Source organism: Macaca nemestrina, chromosome 8, assembly GCF_043159975.1.
Source record: "Macaca nemestrina isolate mMacNem1 chromosome 8, mMacNem.hap1, whole genome shotgun sequence".
Classification (NCBI taxonomy): Eukaryota; Metazoa; Chordata; class Mammalia; order Primates; family Cercopithecidae; genus Macaca; species Macaca nemestrina.
The window spans coordinates 51,243,973-51,270,805 of NC_092132.1; the positions used below are offsets into that span (position 1 = coordinate 51,243,973).

Genomic DNA, 26,833 nt, shown 5'->3' on the forward strand with positions numbered 1-26,833 from the left:
TTCCGTTGCTGGTGATAGCTGCGTTCCTTTGGAGGGGGAGATGCGCTCTGATTTTTTTTATTTCCAGCTTTTCTGCACTGTTTTTTCCCCATCTTTGTGGTTTTATCTGCCTTTGGTCTTTGATGATGGTGACGTACTGATGGGATTTTGCTGTGGGTATCCTTTCTGTTTGTTTGTTTTCCTTCTAACAGTCAGGACCCTCAGCTGCAGGTCTGTTGGAGTTTGCTTGAGGTCCACTCCAGACCCTCTTTGCCTGGATATCAGCAGCGGAGGCTGCACAAGATAGAATATCGTTGAACAGCGAGTGTTACTGATTCTTGTTCTGGAAGCTTCGTCTCAGAGGTGTAACCAGCCGTGTGAGGTGTCAGTCTGCACCTAGTTGGGGATGTCTCCCAGTTAGGCTACTCAGGGGTCAGGGACCCACTTGAGCAGGCAGTCTGTCCGTTCTCAGATCTCAACCTGTGTGCTGGGAGAACCACTGCTCTCTTCAAAGCTGTCAGACAGGGACATTTACATCTGCAGAGGTTTCTGTTGCTTTTTGTTTAGCTATGCCCTGTCCCCAGAGGTGGAGGCTACAGAGGCAGGCTGGCCTCCTTGAGCTGTGGTGGGCTCCACCCAATTAGATCTTCCTGGAGGCTTTGTTTACCTACTAAGCCTCAGCAATGGCGGACACCCCTCCCCCAGCCTCCCTGCCACCTTGCAGTTAGATGTCAGACTGCTGTGCTAGCAATGAGGGAGGCTCCGTGGGCGTGGGACCCTCTGGGCCAGGTGTGGGATATAATCTCTTGGTGTGCTGTTTGCTAAGACCCTTGGTAAAGCACAGTATTAGGGTGGGAGTTACCTGATTTTCCAGGTGTTGTGTGTCTCAGTTTCCCTTGGCTAGGAAAAGGAATTCCCTTCCCCCTTGTGCTTCCCAGGTGAGGTGATGCCTTGCCCTGCTTCAGCTCTCACTGGTCAGGCTGCACCTGCTGACCAGCACTGACTGTCCGACACGCCCCAGTGAGATGAACCCAGTACCTCAGTTGAAAATGAGGAAATCACCCGTCTTCTGTGTCGCTCATGCTGGGAGCTGCAGGCTGGAGCTGTTCCTATTCAGCCATCTTGGGCGCCCCCTGTGTTCTATGTTTTTATTTGCTAAATCTGGCAATGCTGTTAGGGGCCAGGAGTGGCCCTCAGGGCCTCACTTTCACTTCCCCCTTTGCAAATGTGAGGAGTTGGGTTGGATGACCCCATGGGCCTTTTAGGCTAAACCCTTTATTCTAATGTGCCAGGCAGAGATACCTCTTGATTAACAAAACTGCTGGGTCTCCTTTCAAGGTTCAATAGACAAGTTTCTTTTCAATCCCCCTCCCCGCTGCTTTACTTTCATCTTTTACTGTATTGATAAGCCCATGGGCTCTCATTCTGTCTCTCCCTCTGTAAGGACTGGGTAATCTGAGTCAGAGTCTTAATTACCTTGGTTCCTGTCTGTTTGTACAGGATTCTCCCAACCCTCCCTCAATCTACTCCTGTCCCTTGCCATGTACACCTGAATCCTGACTCTTTTCTCTGTGGCTGCCTCATCTGTGTTTAGAGCATGTCATGGGTTTACCAGATGACTCAATTGGCAGCAGCACTCAATGCCATCCAATGTACTTACAGTTAAGATACTTTCCTAGGGGAGAGAGTGAAACCTCGCTGTTAAAAAGGGCCAGAGAGAATTTGCAAGGGTGGCTAATTGTTTAAGGTTTGCAGTGCAGTGTGCTGGAAACTGCAAAAGAAAGCTCTGGAGTACAGTTTTGAGCTAGAATAAAAGAAAACTGAAAGAGGCTAAAAATGAAGACAAAATAGAATAATTTCACAGAAAATGGACAGAAGCACAGAGGAAAAAGCACTAGTGCTAAAGCAAGCCCTGGGACAGAGTCTTGGAATTCTGATCCCATTGTTACCAAACATTCCAGCTCGAACCAAGGGCCCTGCTGCATTTCAGCAGAGAGGTTGCTGTGGACCAGCTCAAAGCCTTAGCCTTGTGTGTGAATCCGACATTTGGAAAAGGTACCATGCCAACCTCCTCTTGTGCTCACAGCAGTCTACACGGAGAGAGAAAATCACAGAAAGAAAGGATAAAGGGAAGGGCACTTTTCAGAGCTTGCAGTGGGTTGGGGTGTTCCTTTGCAGGTGATGGGGGCAACTTTCTTTTATCCTTTTGCAGGACCAGAGCTCTCTAGGAATCTAAGGGAAGATAGAGGCCTATCCATCCCAGAATGAACAAGGCCCATATGTCATCTTTTTTTAAACAGCGGTTTAACTTGGCCATTTGTGGTTAATGGGCCCTTTTAGGGAGATATTGGCACCTACCTCAATGATTAGCGGTGGGTGAGAGCTATAAGTATCCTCCCTCGCAACCTAACACGAGAGGTATGCTACAGTAGAGTAGGCCTCTGACCAAAGTCTTTGTCACATCCTTACTTTATATGTGATTCTATTTCAAGTGTCTATTATATCTCCTAGCATATATTAGAGGTTCAATAAATATTGCTTGACTTAATGAATAAATGAATTCTGTCCCATATACAATTATGAACAAGCAGACACATAGGTGATCATCCAACCTGTGCTTTAGGCCTATGACATCCCAGCTGTCTGTCCCTTGGGCACTGTGATAACAATCCTTAAGCAAGTGGGTTTGTTCGACCATCCAGAGGCAGGAGATAACTGGCAGAACAGAACTGAGCCCTGGAACTCTGCAGGGTATAATCTGCTGGCCAGGCCAGATATCTATACTCCTGTTCACAATGACTAAGGGATACACTAACCAAACAGCATATCTTTTTTTCTGAGACAGGTGCAGTGCCACAGTCATAGCTCATTGCAGCCTCAACCTCCTGGGCTTGAGTAATCCTCCCACCTCAGCCTCCTGAGTAGCTGGGACCACAGGCATGTGCCACCACACCCAGCTAATTTTTTATTTTTGTAGAGATGGGGTCTCCTTATGTTGCCCAGGCTGGTCTTGAACTCCTGGGCGCAAGTGATCCACCTGCCCTAGCCTCCCAAAGTGCTGGGATTACAGGTGTTTGAGCCACTGCGCCTGGCCCAAAGTGCATATCTCGGACACCACTCATATCACCAAGAAAATTTATTTGTAAGATCACTTTGCTAATTAACAAACCTTCTAGTTCTGATTGAGATAGTGTTGGCTATCATAGCTACCTCTGGGATACAGATCTTGGATTAGGTTCTTTCAGATGCTAAGCAACAACCAACCCTGGACTGTGGATTCTTGATTAGGATACACTAAATATTAGCCAATTCCCCACTAGGATATAGAATAAAAATATAACAAAGGTATGTAGCCATACTATTTGTTATTGAAGTGTTTTATAGACTATATAATTTGGTTTTTTATGTATGGCTTTGTCTTCTAAGTCCTTGCCTATTAAGCCATCAAGGGACTACCACTGTTCTGAACTACTGTGTTAATAATTTTTAAACGTTTAAATTGTTTGTTAATCACAATTATATCATTAACAGTTCATCTGAATTACAAATGTGCTAATCACAGGTAAAATTCACCAAGGGACTCATACATGGCAACTATAGTCTGTTTGCATAAACTCTCTTGCTTCTCCTACTGATTCTGAGGGAGGCAGAAATTCAGGCCCACAGCAAGGTACAGTCAGGCCTTCTGGTGATGGCAGAGCTGGGAACTTGACTCCACGTCTCCAGCTCCTCTCAGGATGTAATTTCTGTGAGTCCTGGTGTTGCCACTTACTAGCTTGTGGCCTTGACCAAATGATGTAACCTCTCAGGCCCCAGTTTTCCAATCTGTAAAAATGGGTAAAATGGTAGCACCTTTCTAGTAAGGATGTTGAAGAATTAAATGCAAAAGTACGTATATAGTTCCTAACACAGCATCCAGCAGGTTGCAAACTTAAACATGTGTCATCACTTGATTCTAATTAATTAGAGCTAGGATTCTACCTGTGGACAGGTATGCTTTCTCCTAAGGGGGCCAAACTTGCCTAATTAAAGAGTCAAATGGTGCATACTGAGGACTGCAGCCTCAGTCTCTCAAGGGGAAAGCCTGGAAATGAATAATTTTGGCAAGTGCCCAAAGCGATCCATCAGATTAAACAACTGTCAGAAATGCTCCCTGCTCTGTATTTACTGCTGCCCAAGCTCCAGCCTCTCGTGTGGTTGGTTATCATGCTCTTGGGGCCAAATGTGTGTCATGAGCAGGAAAGCTATTTCTTTGAACCCTGCCTGGCTCAAATACCTCTCCTGGGATCCTGTTTCTTGAAATTCAGGGTTCTGCCTTTTTTTAACTGGCAAATTTTGTCACTTCTCCACTATGGCTGATCTTTTTGAATTCTCAATTCACTAGCTATTTTTAACTAGCCCAAATGTCATCTGGAAAACTAATGTGCACACTTTGATCTCATCAGTGATCGCTAGTGAAAATGGTAAATATCCCAGTCTCACAGCCCCTCTCCTTCAGCATTTTCTTTGCCTCCAAGTTGAATCTAAATCACTAGGTTTGACCTTTCAGGCAGTTGTGTGCACAAAAGGAATTGTGGTGTGAGCAGGTTTTTTCAGTTAACTTAAATATGTCTTGCCAGATGGGACTGAGGCCATTCCAAGAGGCAGTGCAGGTCTCTTGACTTGGTCTTGCAGTCATATCCCCATGTCATGAAAAACAATGCACATGGCCGGACAAGGCTTGTTCTTGGCTCAGCTCTGCTGATTACCATTTGCTAATGTAGCATCTTCCATTTATAATTTCTCCAGAAGAGTTGATGTTTCTCCAGGTGTGGAAGTTATGTGAATAGAATTCTCAATGGTAGGCTGCTGCTTTTCATTCGTTCTTCCATCCAGTGCTTAGGGAACACTGACACTGCCTTCTAGCTAGTCTTCCTGCCCCAGTGTGGATCACCTCGAATCCATCCCGCATGCAGCTGCTCCTGGAGTTATCTTTCTAAGACACAGATCTGACTTTGTTAGTCAAGGATGAAGTTCCAACTCCTCAGCTCGCCATACAGTCTTCTCTTTCCACTCTCAGCCTTGCACGTTCTCTTCTGGTAATACAGGCTGCTTCTCATTTGCACATACAGTGTCTCATTTCTTTAAACCATTGCCTCTGGGACCAGTGATGGAATGAGGAAAAGCCAGGGAGGGTGCTTAGGACCTGCTTCATGGTGAGGATGGATGCACGTGCTCTGCCTAAGCATATGGACAGCTGTGCTGCCTGCCTGGGCCCGGACTTTGCTGAACTGGACAGGAACAGAGAACTGTGTCCTTTGTCCCCATCACAGGCTCATTCTGGGGGCTGCTGCCTTCCTGCTTGGCCTACTAAGCTTTTATCTCAACTGGACAGTTCTGTCATCCCCTGACACTGGGAGTGGGTCCTGTGAGTCAGAAACTCCAGCTTGCTCTGCCCACCTCCACTTCAGGGGGAGAAGCCCAAACTGAACCATGGACCACATGTAGCAATCACGAGGTCGACGAGGGCCAGGCCCTGCAGACAGTGGGTGCTTATCACTATGAACAACCTCTGTTTTCACACTTAGTTGGCTTACATGATTTTCTCTTACATATTTGAACAAATTTCAATTGCTTTTTCTATCTCAAATGACCCTGAGTCTTCACACACAGTTCCTACCCTTCCACGTGAAAAATCATGCCACAGCACTTAGGAACTAGAGAGTGAGTTGTGATGGTGTGTGTTGGTGCATGCATGGGGAAAGGCTGAGGTGGGCGGGTCACTTGAGGTCAGGAATTTGAGACCAGCCTGGCCAACATGGCAGAACCCCCATCTCTACTAAAAATAAAAGGGTGAGTTTCCTCTATCTCGTGAGATGGTTTGCCCTTCTGTCATAGGATAACACAGCACAAAGTCCTCAACAGATGCTGGTACCATGTTCTTGGGCTTTCTAGCCTCTAGAACTGAGAGTCAGATAAACTTCTATTCCAGCCAGGCATGGTGGCTCATACCTGTAATCCTAGCACTTTGGGAGGCCAAGGCGGGCAGATCACTTGAGGTAAGGAATTTGAGACCAGCCTGGCCAACATGGTGAAACCTTGTCTCTATTAAAAATACAAAAATTAGCCGGGCGTGGTGGTGGGTGCCTGTAATCCCAGCCACTTGGGATTCTGAGGCAGGAGAATCACTTGAACAAACCCGGGAGGCAGAGCTTGCAGTGAGCCAAGATCGCACCACTGCACTAAAGGCTGGGTGACAGAGCATGAGGCTCCATCTCAAAAATAAAAAATAATTTAAAAAAATCATTGCCAAGACCAATGTCAGAGTTTTCTTCTATGTTTTCTTCTAGTGGTGCTACAGTTTTAGGTCTTATGTTTTGTCTATAATCTATTTTGAACTGATTTTCATACATGGTATAAGATAGTCTAATTTCATTCTCCTGCATGTGGATATCCAGTTTTCCCAATATCATATATTGAATATATGAGAGTTTAAGAAGCATAGGGAATGAATCTAATCACCCCAAAATTAATTTTCTCTCTTTCTCCTACACAGCCTCTTGATTTTGAAACAGCAGCTATTTCCAACATTGTGTTCAAAGCAGAAAATCCTGAGCCTCTAGTGTTTGGTGTGACGTACAATGCAAGTTCTTTTGCCAAGTTCACGCTTTTTGTGACAGATGTGAATGAAGCACCTGAATTTTCCCAATACGTATTCCAAGCGAAAGTCAGTGAGGATGTAGCTATAGGCACTAAAGTGGGCAATGTGACTGCCAAGGATCCAGAAGGTCTGGACATAAGGTAAAGGGCAACAGTGCTGGGCAGGCCTGGCTGCGTGGTCACCAAAGTCAGTGGGGAGGAGGAGGAGGAGCTGGCCTGCACTGACTCCAGGGCTGACCCTCACAGCACACCCAGCAATGATGAACTTGGCCTTGGTTTAGGAAGGTGTCAACACCCTGGGGGCATTCCGAGGGATGGTGGTTCATCAATAAGCATCTAGTCTCAGACAAGTGGGAAGCAGTGTGAGGTTCCATTCCAGCCCATGAGCTTCAGGTCTTAGCTGAGAGCTGGATGGTTCAGGTGAGGTTTACCTCTGAGAGAGACAAGATGAACCAGGCCCTGTGTCTGAGCCAGTTATCTAGGCTGGGTTTAAGAAAGGGTTCCAGCCTTAAAGGTATATTGGAGATCTAGACAGAGAGACCAAAGCCCAACTGGACAGACCATGCCAACTTACAGGGCTGAGGGAATCTTCTGGATGTAGGATACATAGGTTCCTTGGCTCCAAAGAGCACCCCTGGAGAAGCTGGTGCTCTGGCTGAGGTGGCTGAACAAAATGTATAAACATTTCCATCTTAGCAATTCCTTTTTTTCAGTTCAATAAGACCCACACAGTTTTCCTTAAAAAGTACAATGATGATTAATTTGCTTAAGAAATATGTTTGTATATATCTGTATAATATCTATAAAATCTTTAAGATCATGTAGTTAATAAGACTTGAACTCAGATCTTTTGCTGCTGTTGTACATTACACCTCCTATGGCATAATAAATATTTCAGCATGACTTAAATCATGCGTGTGGCTATGAATGACAGACAATTCCTTAACTTTCTCTAAACATCCGGAGGGAGTCTTGCCTCCCATTGAGCTGTCCTTCAGGCACTTGGATCCACTTCTAAGACCTTTATCTGATCATTGAGAAGCAAGGTTACCACCTACAGTTTTACTCTAACTACTTCTGTAGTTTTATAGAGAAGAAAGAACAGTAGGGGATATACTCTATGGTTTAGTGTAGATACTACTGAGTCAAAAATTATGAGGAGACACTGTTTTTAATCTTTATACCATTTATTTCACAAAAGTTCCTACCTTCTTCACGAAAATACTATAAAAATCATTGGTCAAAGATGAGAATAAAAAAGTTTATCAGTGGGAAAAATAAAGGCACGTAAGAAAATTACCGTGATGAAACAAGGAAAGGATACATATACAATTAAGTTGAGGTCAGGAAGAGGAGGTTAGCAAGGGAGACTGAGAAGAGGTGTTCTGTAAGGTACAGTTCCAGAAGACAAATGAAGGAAGTGTTTCAGGAATAAGGAATAATCAATAGTTCAGACATGAGTAATAAGTCTGTTAAGAATTAAGGATGACTCCAGTGTTGCTCTGAGTAATTTAATTCTCAAGCTCCACAAACTTAAAATCAATTAGCAGCCAGTGGATCTGAATCCAATCCTTCAGCAAATATTATAGATTCTTCTGTTGAAATATATTCAGAATCCACCTGCTTCTCCCTGCTTCCAGCCTACTCAAAGGCACCACTGTGTCTGTTCTGGATTCATCCTTACCCCTGCCATCCCCCACCCCACCCTGAATCTACTCACTGAATTGCAGTCAGTGACCTTTTAAAAAAGTAAATCAGATCATCTGACTCCTCTTTCAAAATGCTCCAAAGCATTCCATCTCTTTCAGGATGAAATCCGAAGTATAAAGGGTTTCATATTCATTACCCATATTTATAACCTAACACAGTGTTTGGCGTATGGAATATACTTAAAAAAATACATTGTGGGAAATTAACACATCATAATTTTTAATCATTCTGTTATTCTTTGACATGTAGGTTGCTTCTAGTATTTTTGATTATAGAAAATGTTTTCAATAGATGTATGCATGTAATTCTTTTTAAACTTTGATTAGATTGGTTTTTTTTTAGGTAGGATTTCCAGGAGTGGAATTATTTGCTCTAAAGACATGGACATCCTCATGACTATGATGTGTTGCTTTTTAAAGGGCTGTACCATTGGTTTTCCTGTGGTTCTAGTCTTGTCTCTCTCAACTTCCACACACCTACCAATGAGCTCTGTTGAAAACACAAATATGGCCAGGTCACCTTGCTTAAATCATTGGCTGGCTGCCCCTTGCTTCTTATAATCTGGCTCTTCAAATCTCTGTGGCTTCTGCTTCCCATGTATACCCCAGCGCTGCTGAAATGCCTGACCCCACACTCACCATGCTGTTCCTTGGCCCTTGGTGCTTTAGCTCACACTCTTCCTTCTGCTTGAAGCATCCTCTTCTTGCCTTTAACATCTTCAGAAAGACTTTGCTGATTCCTGTAAACTTGTCTTGGATTCCATAGGGCCCCCTCTGTTGTGTTAACCACGTGTTATTGGAATTATCTGTTCATCTGTCTATCTCTTTCACTTGCCTGAGAGGCCCTTTTTGTGACCACCTCCCTTGGTCCACTGCCTGATCTTCCTCAGCACTCAATATATGTTTGTTGGATGAGGAATTCACTGTGTTACCAGGGTCTATAAGTATCCACCCATCTTACCCAACGTTTCCACCACAGGCTGTTCAAATTTTCTAGATGGGTGGTTTGCTAAGATGTTTTAAAAGATACTTCTGGGTTACTTTAATTTGAATTCTTTGATTGCCAGAAAAGTTTAGCTACTTTCCCCAGAAGTTTTGAACTATACCCTTCCTAACACAAGCACAAACACCACGTTGTAAGGATGAACAAATCCTTTTGAAGACAGATGAAATGCAAATAAAGCATTAATAATATGAGATAATAGATCCTTTAAATATGTTGTAAATAATATACAAATGTTGAGATTATCGTTATCAACATTATTTGTATATTATTTACAACATATTTAAAGGATGCACAAACATTTAGTTGATGCACGAACTAGCTTCACACTTTCATGCAAAGTAATGCAGGCTTTCTTTTGCTCTTTTCATTTGATGAAGCTATTCACTGAGAGGAGACACAAGAGGTTGGCTTAAAATTGACCATGTGACTGGTGAGATCTTTAGTGTGGCTCCATTGGACAGAGAAGCTGGAAGTCCATATCGGGTACAAGTGGTGGCCACTGAAGTAGGTAAGCAAAAAAAATAAAAAGGAACATAGATTATCAGAAGATACTTGGGTTGAAATGGAAGGGAGGATAAGAAAACTGACAGAACCAAAGCACCAGAATATCACAACATTAAAGTGGAAGGATGAGAAAGGTACAAAAGTATAAGGGAGTGCTCATATCTTCTTTTTTTTTTTGGAGATGGAATCTCACTCTGTCACCCAGGCTGGAGTGCAGTAGTGCAATCTCCACGCATTGCAACCTCCGCCTCCTGGTTCAAGCAATTCTCCTGCCTCAGCCTTCCGAGTAGCTGGGGTTACAGGTGCCTGCCACCACGCCTGGCTAATTTTTGTATTTTTAGAAGAGACAGGGTTTCACTATGTTGGCCAGCCTGGTCTCAAACTTCTGACCTCAGGTGATCTGCCTGCCTCCGCCTCCCAAAGTTCTGGGATTACAGGCATGAGCCACCACGCTGGGCCCCTTCATGGTTTTGTTAAAGGTGAAAAACACCTGTGCCCCCAGCAGGGCTGCTGCTCACTCTGGTTTCCTGTAGGGGCTACAGCCTCTTCTAGAGGGTTCTGTGTCCCTGGCTGAACTACCTCCCTTCTTCCAATGTGGTTGTGGGTTTCTCCCAGGAGCTCTGAGTGGAGTCAAACCACTTACCTGTTCACCTAGACCACCACTTGCTCCTTCAACCTTAAATTGTAACTCTCATCCTTTTTGAAGCAGAAAATGTTTTATGAAATATTCTCTACTTTGATATGTGTCAGAATCCCCAGGGAGTTTGTTGAATATGGACACTAGGAGTCCACCCCTGGAGATTCTGATTCCATAGGTTTGGGTGAACCAGCGTATCTGTGTTTTGACGAAATCAGGTGAACTTTTGAAAGGAAAGACTGTTATACAGAAAAGCCCAGGATGTTTGAGCCATTTCTGTATAATCTTTGCATCCTATTTATTTCAGTTGTGGTGATATATATTGCCTGCTGGCTCCAAATGTGGAGTTCCAGAGAACTTTTTTAAATAAAAATAAATTCATAGGAATAGTATGTTTACCCAATAATAAGCCTGGCCACTAACACAGAGTTTCTTTGCATTTTAATGGAATTTTCAGACATACGAGTCGGAAATCTGTTGATCCAATGTTGATCAGGCTCTAATTAGCTAGTAAATGTATCTGCCAGGTTTGCCAAAAAAGAGAATTAAACAAATTACTCAATAAATGTTTTTAGACCCCCCCACCCACCACAGCCCTGAAAAAAAAAACTTTCAAAATGTGAGGCCCAGGGTTGAGAGCTAAATGGAGAACAGACAGGAATCATAAAAATGGCCCCTGCATGCAGAAAGATTAAGAAAAACAAAATTACTTCAGTCAAGGCAAACCAAAAAGGGTAGAATGCAGAACCGCGTGCCAGCTTGGGAAGGGTGTGTGTGAGCGGACAGGCCCTCTGTTTCTGTCTCTTGCTTGAGTGAAGCACATTCCACTATCGCATTGTATACATTTAACTCTTGATTTAAAAGCTCCCAGTGAAGCAGCAGGCAGGTTCTGGCTGAGCCTTTATGCTGTGCACACCCCTTTCTCATAGCATGGGGATCAGAACTTCACTCTGGATGTGTCCCAAGAGTCTCTCACATTCTAGAAGTTTCAGAAATCAAAACCAGGGTCCAAAACCCTGTTCTGTTTTTAGTTTTTGGCACTGACGTGATATAAATAGATACAATGACTTCAAGAACACAGCGGCCTTTTCTCCTTTGGTTAAGTGTAGTCATGGACATAGACGATGTTGAGACGAAAAGCAAGAAAACAGGGTTTACTGGAAATGAAGCAGGAGCAAGAAAACATTACTGGAATCAAACAAGGTCAGAGTCAGAAGTTGTAGAAACAATGTCTGTGATTGGTGTCGGGGAGGACACGATAACAGTCAGTGTTTATGTTGCACTGACAGCCCCATAACGAGCACTTATTGTAATAACTTACTCCTCATGCAACACTATAAGGTAGGTGCTATTCTTGACCACATATTATGAACGAGGGAACCAAAGCACTGAGAAATTAAGTAACTGCCCAAGATTACATAGCTACCAACCGGTTATGCTGCAGATCCAAGTTTTTCACTCCTGTCATATACTACATAATGTCTGTGGAGGCTTTTACTATTTTCCAGAACATTCACTCATATTCGGGATTCTTGCAAAGCTACACAGCTGAAGAAAATAAGCTTAGAAAACTCAACTAACATGCTAAGGCCTGGTGAGGAGCAAGTGAAGGTGTGAGTGCTGGAGTTAGACCTCTTGGATTGAAAACCTCTCTGCCTTGAGCAAGTTACACAACTTCTGAGCTCAGTTTTCAGAATTATTGTGAAGTAATATATGTAAAATATTAACACATAGATCTTAGTTATTATGATGATGGTCAATAAGACTTTTTCACCAGTAACAAAACTAGGTCTTTGATTCTAAAAGCTCGTCTTCTTTCTAGCATCTCAGTGTACCTAACTGCTTGACTTTTAAAGAAAGGGAAACCCTTCTATTTAAGAGGAAAATGAGTGAGCTGATCCCATGTTTCAATCATTCAATTCCTTAGGGGGGTCTTCCTTGAGCTCTGTGTCACAGTTCCACCTGATCCTTACGGATGTGAATGACAACCCTCCCAGGCTGGCCAAGGACTACATGGACTTGTACTTCTGCCATCCCCTCAGTGCACCTGGAAGTCTCATTTTCGAGGCTACTGATGATGATCAGCACTTATTTCGGGGTCCCCACTTTACATTTTCCATCGCCAGTGAAAGCCTACAGAACGACTGGCAAGTTTCCAAAATCAATGGTGAGTTGTCAGAAATACATGGGAAAAAACACAGATGGATGATGAAAGTAGGTTTTATTTAACTTGGTGGGTTTGCAGTACTCAGCACAGAGCTTTCTCTCATGCTCCAGGAAGGAAGTTCATGCTTTGGAAGCTTGCCCAGGGAAGGACTCCAGAGGGGACAAAGCCCCAGGCTTATTATGACCACACAGCATTCCCTTGGTGTAGATGAACAGTTGGATGACCTAAGCATCATTTGCAAAATTTTCAATGACAGATGGAAAGCAGATTTTATAGAAATTTTTAAAAACTTTGAGATTGAATATTTTATATATATACTCAAAGTATACAATTTTATGAGAATTGATTATGTGTAAATACCACTGACGCCATCAACACATTCAAGACAATGAACTTTTCTACCACCCCCAGAAGATATTTCATGCCCTATTATAATCTCTGCTTCCCACCCATCCTCTCTCCCCAGGCAACCATCAATGTGCTTTCCATTACTATAGTTTTCATTTTCAATAAGTTTATCTGAATAGAATAGTATAGTATAGTATAGTATGTATACCTTTTTTGGTCTGGTTTCTTTCATCTCATTTTGAGATGTATCTGTGTTATTACATGTATCAATACCTCATTCCTTTTTATTGAGGGGTAGTGTTCCATTGAACTATACCTGTTCACTGGTTGATTGTAACTCCAACTTTTGCTATTACAAAGCTGCTGTGAGGATTTGTGAACAAATATTTTGTGTAGGGACATACGTTTGCAGTTTTCTTGGTTAAATACTGAGGAGTAGAATGGCTTGGTCATATGGGAGGTATATGATTAAGTTGTGGAGCTTCATGTCTCTCCCTCTCCTTGTGCCTCCCTGTGCCTGAGACACAATATTGAAATTAGGCCAATTAATAACCTTAGAATGGCATATAAGTGTTCAGGTGAAAGGAAGAGTCACACATCTGTCACTTTAAATCAAAAGCTAGACGTGATTTAGCTTAGTGAGAAAGTTATGTTCATAGCCAAGATTGGCCAAAAACTAGGCCTCTTGCATGAAATGCTTAGCCAAGTTGTGAATGCAAAAGAAAAGTTATTGAAGGAAATTAAAAGTGAACCTACAGTGAACACACAAATAATAATAATAATAATAATAATAAAGCAAAATAGCCTTATTGCCATTAAGGCAGAAAGTTTGAGGAGTCTGGATAGAAGATTAAAACAGCAACAATATTCCCTTAAACCAAAATCTAACCCAGAGCAAGGCCTTAACTCCTCACTTCTGTGAAGACAGAGAGGTGAGGAAACTGCAAAATAAAAATTTGAAGCTAGCAGAGGTTGATTTATGATGTTTAAGGAAAGAAGCTATTTCCATAACAAAGTGCAAAGTGATGCAGCAAACTGAAGTGGAAGCAAGTAATCCAGAAGATCTGAGATCATTAATGAAACTGGCTACACTAAATAAGCTTTTCAATGTTGATAAAACAGCCTTCTTTATCTTGGACATCCATAGCTAGAGAAGTAAATGCCTGGCTTCAAAGCCTCAAAGGACAGGCTGGCTTTTATTAGGACTAATGCAACTGGTGACTTTAAGTTAAAGCCAACCCTAATTTAGCATTCCTAAAATACTAGGGCCCTTAAGAATTATGCTAAATCTACTTTGTCTGTGCTCTGTCAACGGGACCACAAAACCCAGATGACAGCACATCTGTTTACAGCATAGTTTACTGAATATTTTAAGCCCGCTGTTGAGACCTCCTCTCTCCCAAAAAAGATTCCTCTCAACATATTACTGCTCATTGACAATGCACCTGGTTACTCAAGAGCTCTGGTGGAGATGTACAAGGAAATGGATGTTGTTTTCATGCCTGCTAACACATCCATTCTGCAGGCCCCAGATCAAGGAGTAATTCTGATTTTCAAATTATTTAAGATATACATTTCATAAGGTAATAGCTGCTATTAGATAGTAATTCCTCTGATGGATCTGGGCAAAGTAAATTGAAAGCCTTCTGAAAAGATTCACCAGTCTAGATGTCATCAAGAACATTTGATTCTTGATGACATCTTAAAAAAGGTGATTCATGGGAGGAGGTTGAAATATACACATTAGTAGGAGTTTGGAAGAAATTGATTCCAACCCTCATGGATGACTTTGAGGGGTTCAAGATTTCAGCAGAGGAGTCGCTGAAAATGTGGTGAAAAAAACAATAGAGCTAGAATTAGAAGCAGAACCTTGATGATGTGACTGAATTGCTGCAATCTCATGATCAAACTGGAATGAATGACAGTTGCTTCTTACAATTGAACAATGTGGGTTTTGTTTGCTTGTTTGAACAATGGAATCTGCTTCTGGTGAAGATGCCATGCACATTGTTGAAATAACAAGCAAGGATTTAGAATATTCCATAAACATAGTTGATAAAACAGTGGCAGTGTTTGAGAAGATTTACTCCAATTTTTGAAAGATGTTCTCTTGTGGGTAAAATGCCATCAGCCAGCATCACATGCTACAGAGAACTCTCTCGTGAAAGGAAGTCAATAAGTGCAACAAACTTCATTGTTGTCTTATTTTCAGAAATTGCCACAGCCACCCCAGCCTTTAGCAACCACCAACATTGAGACAGGAAATGATTAGCAGCAAAAAGATTGACTCATTGAAGGGTCAGATAATCATTAGCATTTTTTGGCAACAAAGTACTTTTAAATTAAGGTATGGACATTAGGGTTTTTTTTTTTTTTTTTTTTTTTTGGTATGATGCTATTAACAGTCCAGAGTATAATATAAGCTGTTATTTCAGTAGAAAAACAAAAAATTTGTGTGACTCGCTTCACTGAGCTATTTGCTTTATTGCAGTGATCTGGAACCAAACCCATAATATTGCTGAGATACTCTTGCATACGGGGTGTGGTAAAGACCAAAGTTGATTGTTTTTAACATAGCTATCTAACTGTTCTAACACCATTTGTTTAAAACATCCTTCTTACTTTGAATTATCTTAACAACTTTGGCAAAAATCAAGAGACCACCTATATATAAATCTAGTTCTGGATTTTTTTGTTTCATCAATCTGTTTATTTTTATACCAATAAAACATTGTCTTGATTACTGTAGCTGTATAAGGCTTGAAATCAGGTAGATTAATTTTTCTGACTGTTCTTTTTCAAAATTCCTTCATTCTGTCTTGTTCATTGCTATATAAATTTTAGAATGTAGCCTGTTCCTTCCTGTTGAGATTGTGTTGAATCTATTGGGGAATCTGGAGGAGAACTGACATATTAACAAAATTAAGTCTTCCAACTCATGAACGTGGTATATGTCTCCATTTATTTAGCTCTTTAATTTCTTTCAGCAATGTGTTTTCAGTGTATAGTTCTTGCAAAATTTTCCCTAAGCATTTCAGATTTTTGATATTTTAAATATTTCTAGATATAGGAATGTAATGATTTCTGTATACTGATCTGTATTCTACAGCCTTGCTGACCTTGTTTTTTTAGATTTCATAGATTTTCTACACAGACAATCATGTTGTCTGTGAATACTGACTTTTTCCTTTTCAATCTGTATGCCTTTTGTTTATTACTGGCTGAAACCTTCAGTGAAATGTCAAATAGAGGTAGTAAGAGCAGAAATACTTGGCTTGTTCATGATCTTAGGAAGAAAGCATTTAGCCTTTCACCATTAAGTAGACATTAGCTGTGGGGTTTATTTCTGTAGGTGATCTTTATTAGGTTGAGGACTTTGACTTTTATTCCTATTTGAAGGTTTTTTTTTTTTTTCTAAATTGGAAATGGATATTAAATTGTTCAAGTGCTTTTGCTCCATGTATTGACTATGTGGCTGATTTGATTTTTTGGGCCTATTAATTGATGAATTACATCAACTTTTGAATCTAAAATCACCTTCCTGGGATAACACCTACTTAGTGATGAAATATTACCATGTTTATGTATTGTTGGATTTGCTAAAACTTAATTTTTGCATCTATATTCATGAGGGATGTTGGTCTGTCTATATATTTTGCCTTGTAGAATGAGGAAGGATTCCACCTGTTTATCTTCAATTATCTGGTCAAGTTTGCATAAAAGTGGTATTTCTTCTTAAAGCTTGAAAGAATTTGCCAGTAAAGCTATCTGGGCCTGGTGTATTTTTAAGAAGTTTTAACTACAAATTCAATTTTATTTTATAGATATAGAAAAATTCAATTTATATATCTCTTTTTGGTTGAGCTTGTTAGCTTGTACCTTTCAAATAATTCATCTATTTCATTAATCTAATTTATTGATATAGTTCATGATATTAATATCTGTAGAATACATAGTGATATCACTCATTCTGATATTGGCAAATTATCTTTTTTCCTGATAATCTGGCTAGAAGTTTATTTTATTGATATTTTCAAAGAACCAGCTTTTGGTTTCATTTTTTTCTGCTTTTGTTTTATATTTCACTGGCCAGATCTTTATTGTTTCCTTTATTCTTCTTACATTGTGTTTTTGTTCTTGTTGTTTTCATTAAGGTGGAAGCTGATGCCATTACTTTGAGATCTTTTTGTTAAATAGACAGGGCCTCGGTCACCCGGGCTGCAGTGCAGTGGTGTGATCATGGCTTGCTGCAGCCTTGAACTCCTGGGCTCAGACGAGCTTTCCTGCTTCAGCCTCCCGTGTAGCTTGGGACTACAAGTATGAGCCACCACACTTGGCTAATTTTTTGTAGAGATGGGGGTCACAGTATGTTGCTCAGGCTTGTCTCAAACTCCTGGGTTCAAGTGAGCCTCCCACCTCAGTCTCCCAAAATGCTGGGATTACAGGAGTGAACCACCATGCCTGGCCCACAAAATTTGATACATTGTGTTTTCCCTTTAGATTTCTTTTGTGATCATGTGTTATTTAGAAGTGTGTTATTTAGTTTCCAGATATTCTGGGAATATTTCCTATACCTTTCTTCTAATTTAATTACATCATAACCAGAAAACATGATTAGAATAATATTAAATTTAGACATTTTTTTCTTGTAGTACTTCAAAGGTATTTCACCACTTTTTTTTTTTTTTTTTGAGACAGTCTTACTCTGTCACCCAGGCTGGAGTGCAGTGGCACAATCTCAGCCTCCCAAGTTCAAGTGATTCTCGTGACTCAGTCTCCCTAGTAGCTGGGATTACAGGTTCACAGAGACAGGGTTTTTCCATGTTGGCCAGACTGGTCTCAAACTCCTGGCCTCAAGTAATTGCCTGCCCAGGCCTCCCAAAGTGCTGGGATTATAGGCGTGAGCCACCGGGGGTGCCCTGCCCACTATGGTTCTTCCTTGTTCCATTGAATGTTTATATTCTTTTTTCTCTGGGTGTTTTTAAGATATTCTCTTATTAGTTTTAAGTAATTTGATGCTTATATTGCCTTGGTGGTGTTTTATTCATTTTTCTTGTTCCTGAAGTTTGATGATCATCTTGGATCTGAGGATTTGGAGTTTTCATCAAACATGGAAAAAATATTAGCCATTGTCTTATCAAAAATGTTTTTCTTTGCACTATCTTTCTTGGCTTTCAGGAATTTGATTACACATGTATTAGGCCACCTGAAGTTGTCTCAAAGCTTACTTTTTTTTCTGTTTCTTTTTGGATAGCTTTATTTCTGTATCTTCAAGTTTACTGTCTTTTCTGCTACATTCAATGGCTATATTATAGCCATTAATCCAACCTAGTCTATTTTTATATCAAACTTTGTAGTTTTCTTCTATAAATTAACTCGTGTTTTTAAAATGTTCTGTATTATCTACACTTCTTAGTCTTGTAGCTTCTTGAACATATAGAATATAATAACTGTTTCATTCATGTCTTTTCCCACAATTTATGTAATATGTGTAATTTCTGGATAGGTTCTGAAACTGGATCCTTACTCCTTATACGAAAATTAATTCAAGATGGATTAAAGACTTAAATGTTAGACTTAAAACCATAAAATCCCTAGAAAAAAACCTAGGCAATACCATTCAGAACATAGGCATGGGCAAGGACTTCATGATTAAAACACCAAAAGCAATTGCAACAAAAGCCAAAATTGACAAATGGGATGTAAGTAAAGAGCTTCTGCACAGCAAAGGAAACTACCATCAGAGTGAACAGGCAACATACAGAATGGAAAAACATTTTTGCAGTCTACCGTTCTGACAAAGGGCTAATATCCACAATCTACAAAGAACTCAAACAAATTTACAAGAAAAAAATAACCCCATCAAAAAGAGGGTGAAGGATATGAACAGACACTTCTCAAAAGAAGTTTATGCAGCCAGCAGACACATGAACATGATCATCACTGGTCATCAGAGAAATGCAAATCAAAACCACAATGAGATACCATCTAATGGCAGTTAGAATGGCAATCATTAAAAAGTCAGGAAATAACAGATGCAGGAGAGGATGTGGAGAAATAGGAATGCTTTTACACTGTTGGTGGGAGTGTAAATTAGTTCAAGCATTGTGGAAGACAGTGTGGCGATTCCTCAAGGATCTAGAACCAGAAATACCATTTGACCCAGCAATCCCATTACTAGGTATATACCCAGAGTACTATAAACCATGCTACTATAAAGACACATGCACACGTATGTTTATTGCAGCACTATTCACAATAGCAAAGACTTGGAACCAACCCAAATGCCCATCAATGATAGACTGGATTAAGAAAATATGGCATATATACACCATGGAATACTATGCAGCCATAAAAAAGGATGATCATATCCTTTGCAGGGACATGGATGAAGCTGGAAACCATCATTCTCAGCAAACTATCACAAGGACTGAAAACCAAACACTGCATGTTCTCACTCATAGGTGGGAATTGAACAATGAGAACACTTGGTCAAAGGGTGGGGAACATCACACACTGGAGCCTGTCCGGGGGTGGGGAGCTGGGGGAGGGACAGCATTAGGAGAAATATCTAATGTAAATGACGAGTTGATGAGTACAATATATCAACATGACACGTGTATACCTATGTATCAAACCTGCACACTGTGCACATGTACCCTAGAACTTAAAGTATTTAAAAACACACACACAGGGTCAAACCTAAAAGATGACCCATGATTAAAAAAAAAATGGCTCTGAACTATAGTGCTGAAGTGCTATCTAGAGTTCCTAAGCACAGGAAGGCTGTGATGTGTGCCTTACAGAGAAAAATTGTGGTTTGGGTCACAGATTAAAAGTAATGTCCAAAACTGTAATTTTTTTCCACCAACCTAAACGTGTGTTTGATAAGCTTTGTTCAGGAAGTTTTAGTGCTGTTAGATGTGAGTTAAATGTTAGAATGAACAATATATGTTAAATAAGATATCTTTAAACAGAAACACACAAAAAACCAAGGTTATATATTGATCAGTTAGGGAAAATGTGACTAGAAGCTCACAGGAAACTAACTCTGTCTTTCCTCTAGGAGCAATGGTTCAGCATTCATTAATTCAGTGTTTGGGGCAACTATAGAACATAAGTGCTACAAATGATAATTGACTGTATTTAGTATAAATGTCTACGGAGAAATCATGAATTAAGAACTTAAAGGATGCTTTAACTCTTTCTTACCTTATGGGAAGATACATGTGGAATGATGTGGATGATACTTTGGGCAGTTTAACTCATATCCAGCCATGTTCCAGTCAACCTTAGTATGTGATACAAAATGAGCTTTATTCCCGCTAATCCAGGGTCTGAAGTTGTATTTTCACATGTTTTTGTTTTTGTGTTTTTTTCCTGTCCTGGCAGGTACTCATGCCCGACTGTCTACCAGGCACACAGACTTTGAGGAGAAGGAATATGTTGTCTCGATCCGCATCAATGATGGGGGTCGGCCACCCTTGGAAAGCACTGTTTCTTTAACAGGTAGATATTCTGCTATAGGCAACTCAGGCTAGTATCTGTCACCATGGGCCATTTGAAGAGATTCTTGTCTTTGATATGGGATTCTGCAACTATTCACTTGAGAATTTATCCTACCAAATACTGTCCTGTTTTTCAGTTACATTCTGCAGTTGTGGGGAAGATGGTTGTTTCCGGCCAGCAGGTCACCAGCCTGGGATACCCACTGTGGGCATGGCAGTTGGTATACTGCTGACCACTCTTCTGGTCATTGGTGAGTGTAATTTCTTAATTCAAAGAGTCATATCCTGGGCCTCAGAAATGTGAGCTTATCTCAGGGCCTGTCTTCCTGGATTGGTCTGGTGGCTGCTCAAATGGCAACCCAGGCAATAGCCGAGAAGGTAGATCACCAGCAAATTACATCAGACTTTCTTGGAGTTACAGCTTTAGTACCACCCTCTGTCTCTATTGCCTTATTAATTTAGAAATATAAGGGGATTTATGGTCATCAATTGTTATATATTATGCCTAGTTACAAAGCTTTTGTGATAAAGAGGGAAAAAATACAGTAGTGGTACCATGTGTCAAGCACTGTGTTGATGTAGGGGAAACAGTGACATACACAGATCCTACACCAGAGTTTATGGTCTCACCTGCCATTATTGTTACAGGCTGAAGTTAGCCTTCTAGTGATGATGCTGAGATACCTGAAATGTATAGTGCAGAACTTCCCTATGCATAGAAACCCGATTCTTTATTACCCAGAATAACCCATTGCATCATGACCACAGCCTCTGCCATAGCCCCTGGCTTGGCTAGACAGTAGAATCCCCTGATCTAGCTGTTTTTTTCTTTTTTGCAAACAACTCAGTGCCTATTCCAAGTGTTTCCTTACCCAAAATGCTTGAGAGCATAAGTGTTTCAGATTTTGGATTTTTCCAGATTTTTGAACATTTGCAAATACATGATTAGATATCTCGGGGATGGGACCCAAGTCTCAACACAAAATTCACATGATTCATAAACATTTTATACACTTAGTCTGAAGGTATTTCATACAATATTTTACATAATACTGTGTATGAAACCAAGTTTTGCTTGCAACCTGTCACATGAGGTCAGGTGTAGAATTTTCTGCTTGTGGCATCAAGTTGGTCCCCCAAAAGTTTCAGATTAGAGATTTTCAAATTAGGGATACTCAACCTATATATAGTAATTGCCCTCTTTCAACTGTTGTCCCCACCACAAGTTAAGCATTAGAAATAGATACTTCATTATTTCATGGGTACCTGAGTGAAGGGGTTTATGGTTTCATATCCTTTTTCTTTTAAAAGAAGGACTAGGATTATTCTAAGTATTATTGATTGTTCTCTCAGCATCTGGTCTTTTCTCCCATGATTGTGTCACACTGGACTCTGATTTATGCATCTAAAGGGGGTCTCACTTCTTTATACCCTTCAGTCCAGACTCCCTATGGCATGGGAGGTCTTTCACATCATGGCCACTGCCCATCCTAATGTGTGCATGGTGATCATCATTCCTCCCTGAGAACCACCATCTGCTGCACACTTTTCATGGTAATTGCACTGGCTTTTTGAGGTCCCACTCACTTACATAAGGTCCCTTCTGCCTCTGTGCCTTTTCTTATTCTATTTGCCCTCCCACCTTGAAAGGGTTTTTGAATTTACACATCAGATAGCAATTTTCCTAACATATCAACTTAATTCCATAATCTTACCACAAGTTAAAGACTGCTTGAGTTTGGAAACATCCAGAAATAGAATAGGATTTTACAGTTTCATTCCCTTATTCTTTTCAAGATAGGGCTGCAATTATAAGTTTCTGAGCATCCAGTCCTTTCTGCCATGATTCCTCCTATAAACTTACTAGTAGGTTAATTTCCTTAAAACAACTCCCTTCTTCATAGTGGACTCTGTTTGACAGTACACAATCAGTGCTGAGCTGCACAGTGTAATTTTGATGTATCAGGTAAGAGAAACCAAGAAGCTTGAGTAGTCTACCCAGGGTCCCACAGCAACAGAGGCCGGATCCAAGAGGAAGGTGCCCAAAGAAATGCGATAGTTGGTGTGGATACGATGAAAATCAGCTTCAGGGAGGTGAGCAGGTCAGAGAACAGCTTTCTGGTTGTGCTAATTGTATTGTTTTCTCTAGTAAAGGGGAAGAATAATCAACATTAAGTATATATAAAGTTCAGGAACTTTGTCGGTGCTTATACACTCCATAGTGTGGGACATTAGGTCCTATGTTCTTAGGGCAAGATCCAGCAAGTGCTAAGTCAGCTATGATTTGGAACTTGATACATACAACAGGATAAATGATAAGCTCATTTCTCTACAAAGGCCAATGACTAGAGCCCTTTATTCACTAGGACAGTGAAACTTTGTTGAACCACATACAAAAATGAAGTTGAGTCATTTTTTTTCCTACCATGATACTACTTTATAACTGAATGTGACAGTACATTTTAAAAGATCCCATTTATTTGACCCTGGGTTTTTTCTTTTAGGTATAATTTTAGCAGTTGTGTTTATCCGCATGAAGACAGATAAAGGCAAAGATAATGTTGAAAGTGCTCAAGCATCTGAAGTCAAACCTCTGAGAAGCTGAATTTGAAAAGGAATGTTTGAATTTATACAGCAAGTGCTATTTCAATAACGACCATCTCATCCTATTACTTTTCATCTAACATATGCATTATGCTTTTTTAAACAGATATTCCCTCTTGTCCTTTAATATTTACTAAATATTTCTTTTTTGAGATGGAGTCTTGCTCTGTCACCCAGAATGGAGTCCAGTGGTGCGATCCTGGCTCACTGCAACCTCTGCCTCCTGGGTTCAAGTGATTCTCCTGCCTCAGCTTCCTGACTAGCTGGGATTAGAGGCACCTGCCAGCACTCCCAGCTAATTTTTGTATTTTTAGTAGAGATGGGCTTTCACCATCTTGGCCAGGCTGGTCTTGAACTCCTGACCTCAAGTGATCTGCCTGCCTTGGTCTCCCAATACAGGTGTGAACCACTGTACTCGCCTACTTAGATATTTTATGTGCTACATAGACATTAGAGATACTTTTCATTTTCCCATGACATTTTCTCCTCTCTGCAAATAGCTACTTGTGTTTTTCCCTTTTGGGGCAAGACAGACTCATTAAATATTCTGTACAATTTTTCTTTATCAAGGAGATATATCAGTTGTCTCCCATAGAACTTCCTGGATTCCATTTGTGTTTTTTTCTGATTCCATCCTGTGTCCCCTTCATCCTTGTCTCCTTTGGTATTTCACTGAATTTCAAACATTTGTCAGAGAAGAAAAAAGTGAAGACTCAGGAAAAAGAAATAAATAAAAGAACAGCCTTTTCCCTTAGTATGAACAGAAACGCTTCTGTGTCATTAACTGTCTTTAACCAATGTGACATGTTGCTCTTTGGTTGAAATTCTTCAACTTGGAAATGACACAGACCCACAGAAGATGTTCAAACACAACCTACTCTGCAAACCTTGGTGCAGGAACCAGTCAGCTGGCCGGGTTTCCTCACTACCTGTCATGCATACATGCTGCGCATGTTTTCTTTATTTGTATGTTAATAAAGTTTTGGTTTTTATATATTTAACATGTGGAAGAAAACAAGCCATGAAAAGAGTGGTGACAAATCAAGAATAAACATTGGTTGTGGTCAGTTTTATTTGTTGATCTGCTGCTTCCTGTTTCCTTTTTATTTGTGGAGGGGAAGGACAGAATAACAATTGTTACTTTTTGTGTATAAAAATTGCCTCCCCAGCAGCCCCAGTCAGGGGCTTATAGATAAAACTCCCATCTCCCTGGACAGAGCACCTGGGGGAAGGGGCAGCTGTGGGCGCAGCTTCAGCAGACTTAAACATTCCTGTCTGCTGGCTCTGAAGAGTGCAGCTAATCCTGATAAGGAAGATTCTCCCAGCACAGCACTCGAGCTCTGCTAAGGGACAGACTGCCTCCTCAAGTGGGTCCCTGACCCCGCATGCCTCCAACCTGGAAGACACCTCATACAGGAGAGCTCTGGCTGGCATCAGGCTAGTGCCCCTCTGGGACAAACCTTCCAGAGAAAGGAGCTGCAGCAATCTCTGCTGTTCTGCAGCCTATGCTGGTGGTACCCAGGCAAACAGGATCTGGAGTGGACCTCCAGCAAAGTCCAGAAGACAGGCCTGACTGTTAGAAGAAAAACTAACAAATAGAAAGCAATAACATCAACAAAAAGGAGCCCCACACAAAAACCCCATCCAAAGGTCATCAGCCTCAAAGACCAAAGGTAGATAAATCTATGAAGATGACAAAAAAACAGTGCAAAAATGCTGAAAATTCCAAAAACCAGAATGCCTCTTCTCCTCCAAATGATCACAACTCCTCTTCAGCAAGGGAACAAAACTGGATGGAGAATGAGTTTGACAAATTGAAAGACGTCAGCTTCAGAAGGTGGGTAATAACAACGTCCTGTGACCTAAAGGAGCATGTTCTAACCCAGCGCAGGGAAGCTAAGAACCTTAATACAAGGTTATAGAAACTGCTAACTAGAATAACCCGTTTAGAGAAGAACATAAACGTCCTGATGCAGTTGAAAAACCCAACACGAAAACTTCATGAAGCATACACAAGTATCAATAGCCAAATCAATCAAGTGGTATAAAGGGTATCAGAGATTGAAGATCAACTTACTGAAATAAGGCAAGAAGAGACAAGATTACAGAAAAATGAATAAAAAGGAACAAAGCCTCCAAGATATATGGGATGATGTGAAAAGACTAAACCCTAAACCTACGATTGATTGGTGTACCTGAAAGTGACAGGGAGAATGGAACCAAGTTGGAAAACACACTTCAGGATATCACGGAGAACTTCCCCAACCTAGCAAGACCTATCCTAAAGACAACATTCAAATTCAGGAACACTACTAAGATACTACTCAAGAGCAATCCCAAGACACATAATCATCAGATTCTCCAAGGTTGTAATGAAGGAAAAAATGTTTAAGGCAGCCAGCGAGAAAGTTCAGGTTACCTACAAAGGGAAGCGCATCAGACTAACAGTGGATCTCTCTGCAGAAACCTACAAGCTAGAAGAAAGTGGGGCCAATATTCAACATTCTTAAATAATTTTCATTGCAGAATTTCATATCCAGCCAAACTAAACTTCATAAGTGAAGGAGAAATAAAATCCCTTCCAGACAAGCAAATGCTGAGCGATTTTGTCAACACCAGGCTTGTCTTACAAGAGCTCCTGAAAGAAGCACTAAATATGGGAAGGAAAAACTGACACCAGCCACTGCAAAAACACACCAAAATATAAAGACCAATGACACTATGAAGAAACTGCACCAACTAATGTGCAAAATAACCAGCTAGCATCATGGTGACAGGATCAAATTCACATATAATAATATTAAGCGTAAATGTAAATGGGTTAAATGCTCCATTAAAAGACACAGCATGGCGGCCGGGCGCGGTGGCTCAAGCCTGTAATCCCAGCACTTTGGCAGGCCGAGGCGGGCGGATCACAAGGTCAGGAGATCGAGACCACAGTGAAACCCCGTCTCTACTAAAAATACAAAAAATTAGCCGGGCGCGGTGGCGGGCGCCTGTAGTCCCAGCTACTCAGGAGGCTGAGGCAGGAGAATGGCGGGAACCCGGGAGGCGGAGCTTGCAGTGAGCCGAGATCGCGCCACTGCACTCCAGCCTGGGCAACAGCATGAGACTCCGTCTCAAAAAAAAAAAAAAAAAAAAAAAAAAAAGACACAGCATGGCAAATTGGATAGAGTCAAGACCCATCAGTGTGCTGTATTCAGGAGACCCATCTCACATGCAAAGACACAAATAGGCTCAAAAGAAAAAAAAAAGGATAGAGGAAAATTTACCAAGCAAATGGAAAGAAAACAAAACAAAACAAAACAGGGGTTACAATCCTAGTCTCTGATAAAACAGACTTTAACAAAGATCAAAAAAGACAAAGAAGGGCATTACATAATGGTAAAGGGATCAATGCAACGACAAGAGCTAACTATCCTAAATATACGTACACCCAATGTGGGAGCACCAGATTCATAAAATAAGTTCTTAGAGACCTACAAAGAGACAGTGGGAGACTTTAACACCCCACTGTTAATATTAGATCAATGAGACAGAAAATTAACAAGGATATTCAAGACTTGAACTCAGCTCTGGAACAAGCAGACCTAATACACAACTACAGATAACTCTCCACCCCAAATCAACAGAATATACATTCTTCTCAGCACCACATAGCACTTATTCTAAAATTGACCGCAAAATTGGGAGTAAAGCACTCCTCAGCAAATGCAAAAGAATGGAAATCAT

General features: G+C 40.8%; 1 protein-coding gene across 5 annotated transcripts in view; it reads left to right on the top strand.

Annotated features, from left to right (window-relative positions):
* The window catches only part of LOC105497246 (cadherin 17), an 87,417-nt gene extending 63,243 nt beyond the window's left edge, over positions 1-24,174 (top strand). For all 5 annotated transcript variants that reach the window (XM_011768224.2, XM_071067997.1, XM_011768223.2 and 2 more), the window contains 6 exons: positions 6,515-6,759; positions 9,711-9,841; positions 12,402-12,641; positions 20,382-20,498; positions 20,635-20,748; positions 23,002-24,174. In XM_011768224.2, coding sequence (XP_011766526.2) covers positions 6,515-6,759; positions 9,711-9,841; positions 12,402-12,641; positions 20,382-20,498; positions 20,635-20,748; positions 23,002-23,102 — 948 coding nt within the window. In that variant the 3' untranslated portion in view covers positions 23,103-24,174. The remainder of the gene's footprint in view (positions 1-6,514; positions 6,760-9,710; positions 9,842-12,401; positions 12,642-20,381; positions 20,499-20,634; positions 20,749-23,001) is intronic.
* The last annotated feature ends 2,659 nt before the right edge of the window (positions 24,175-26,833 follow it).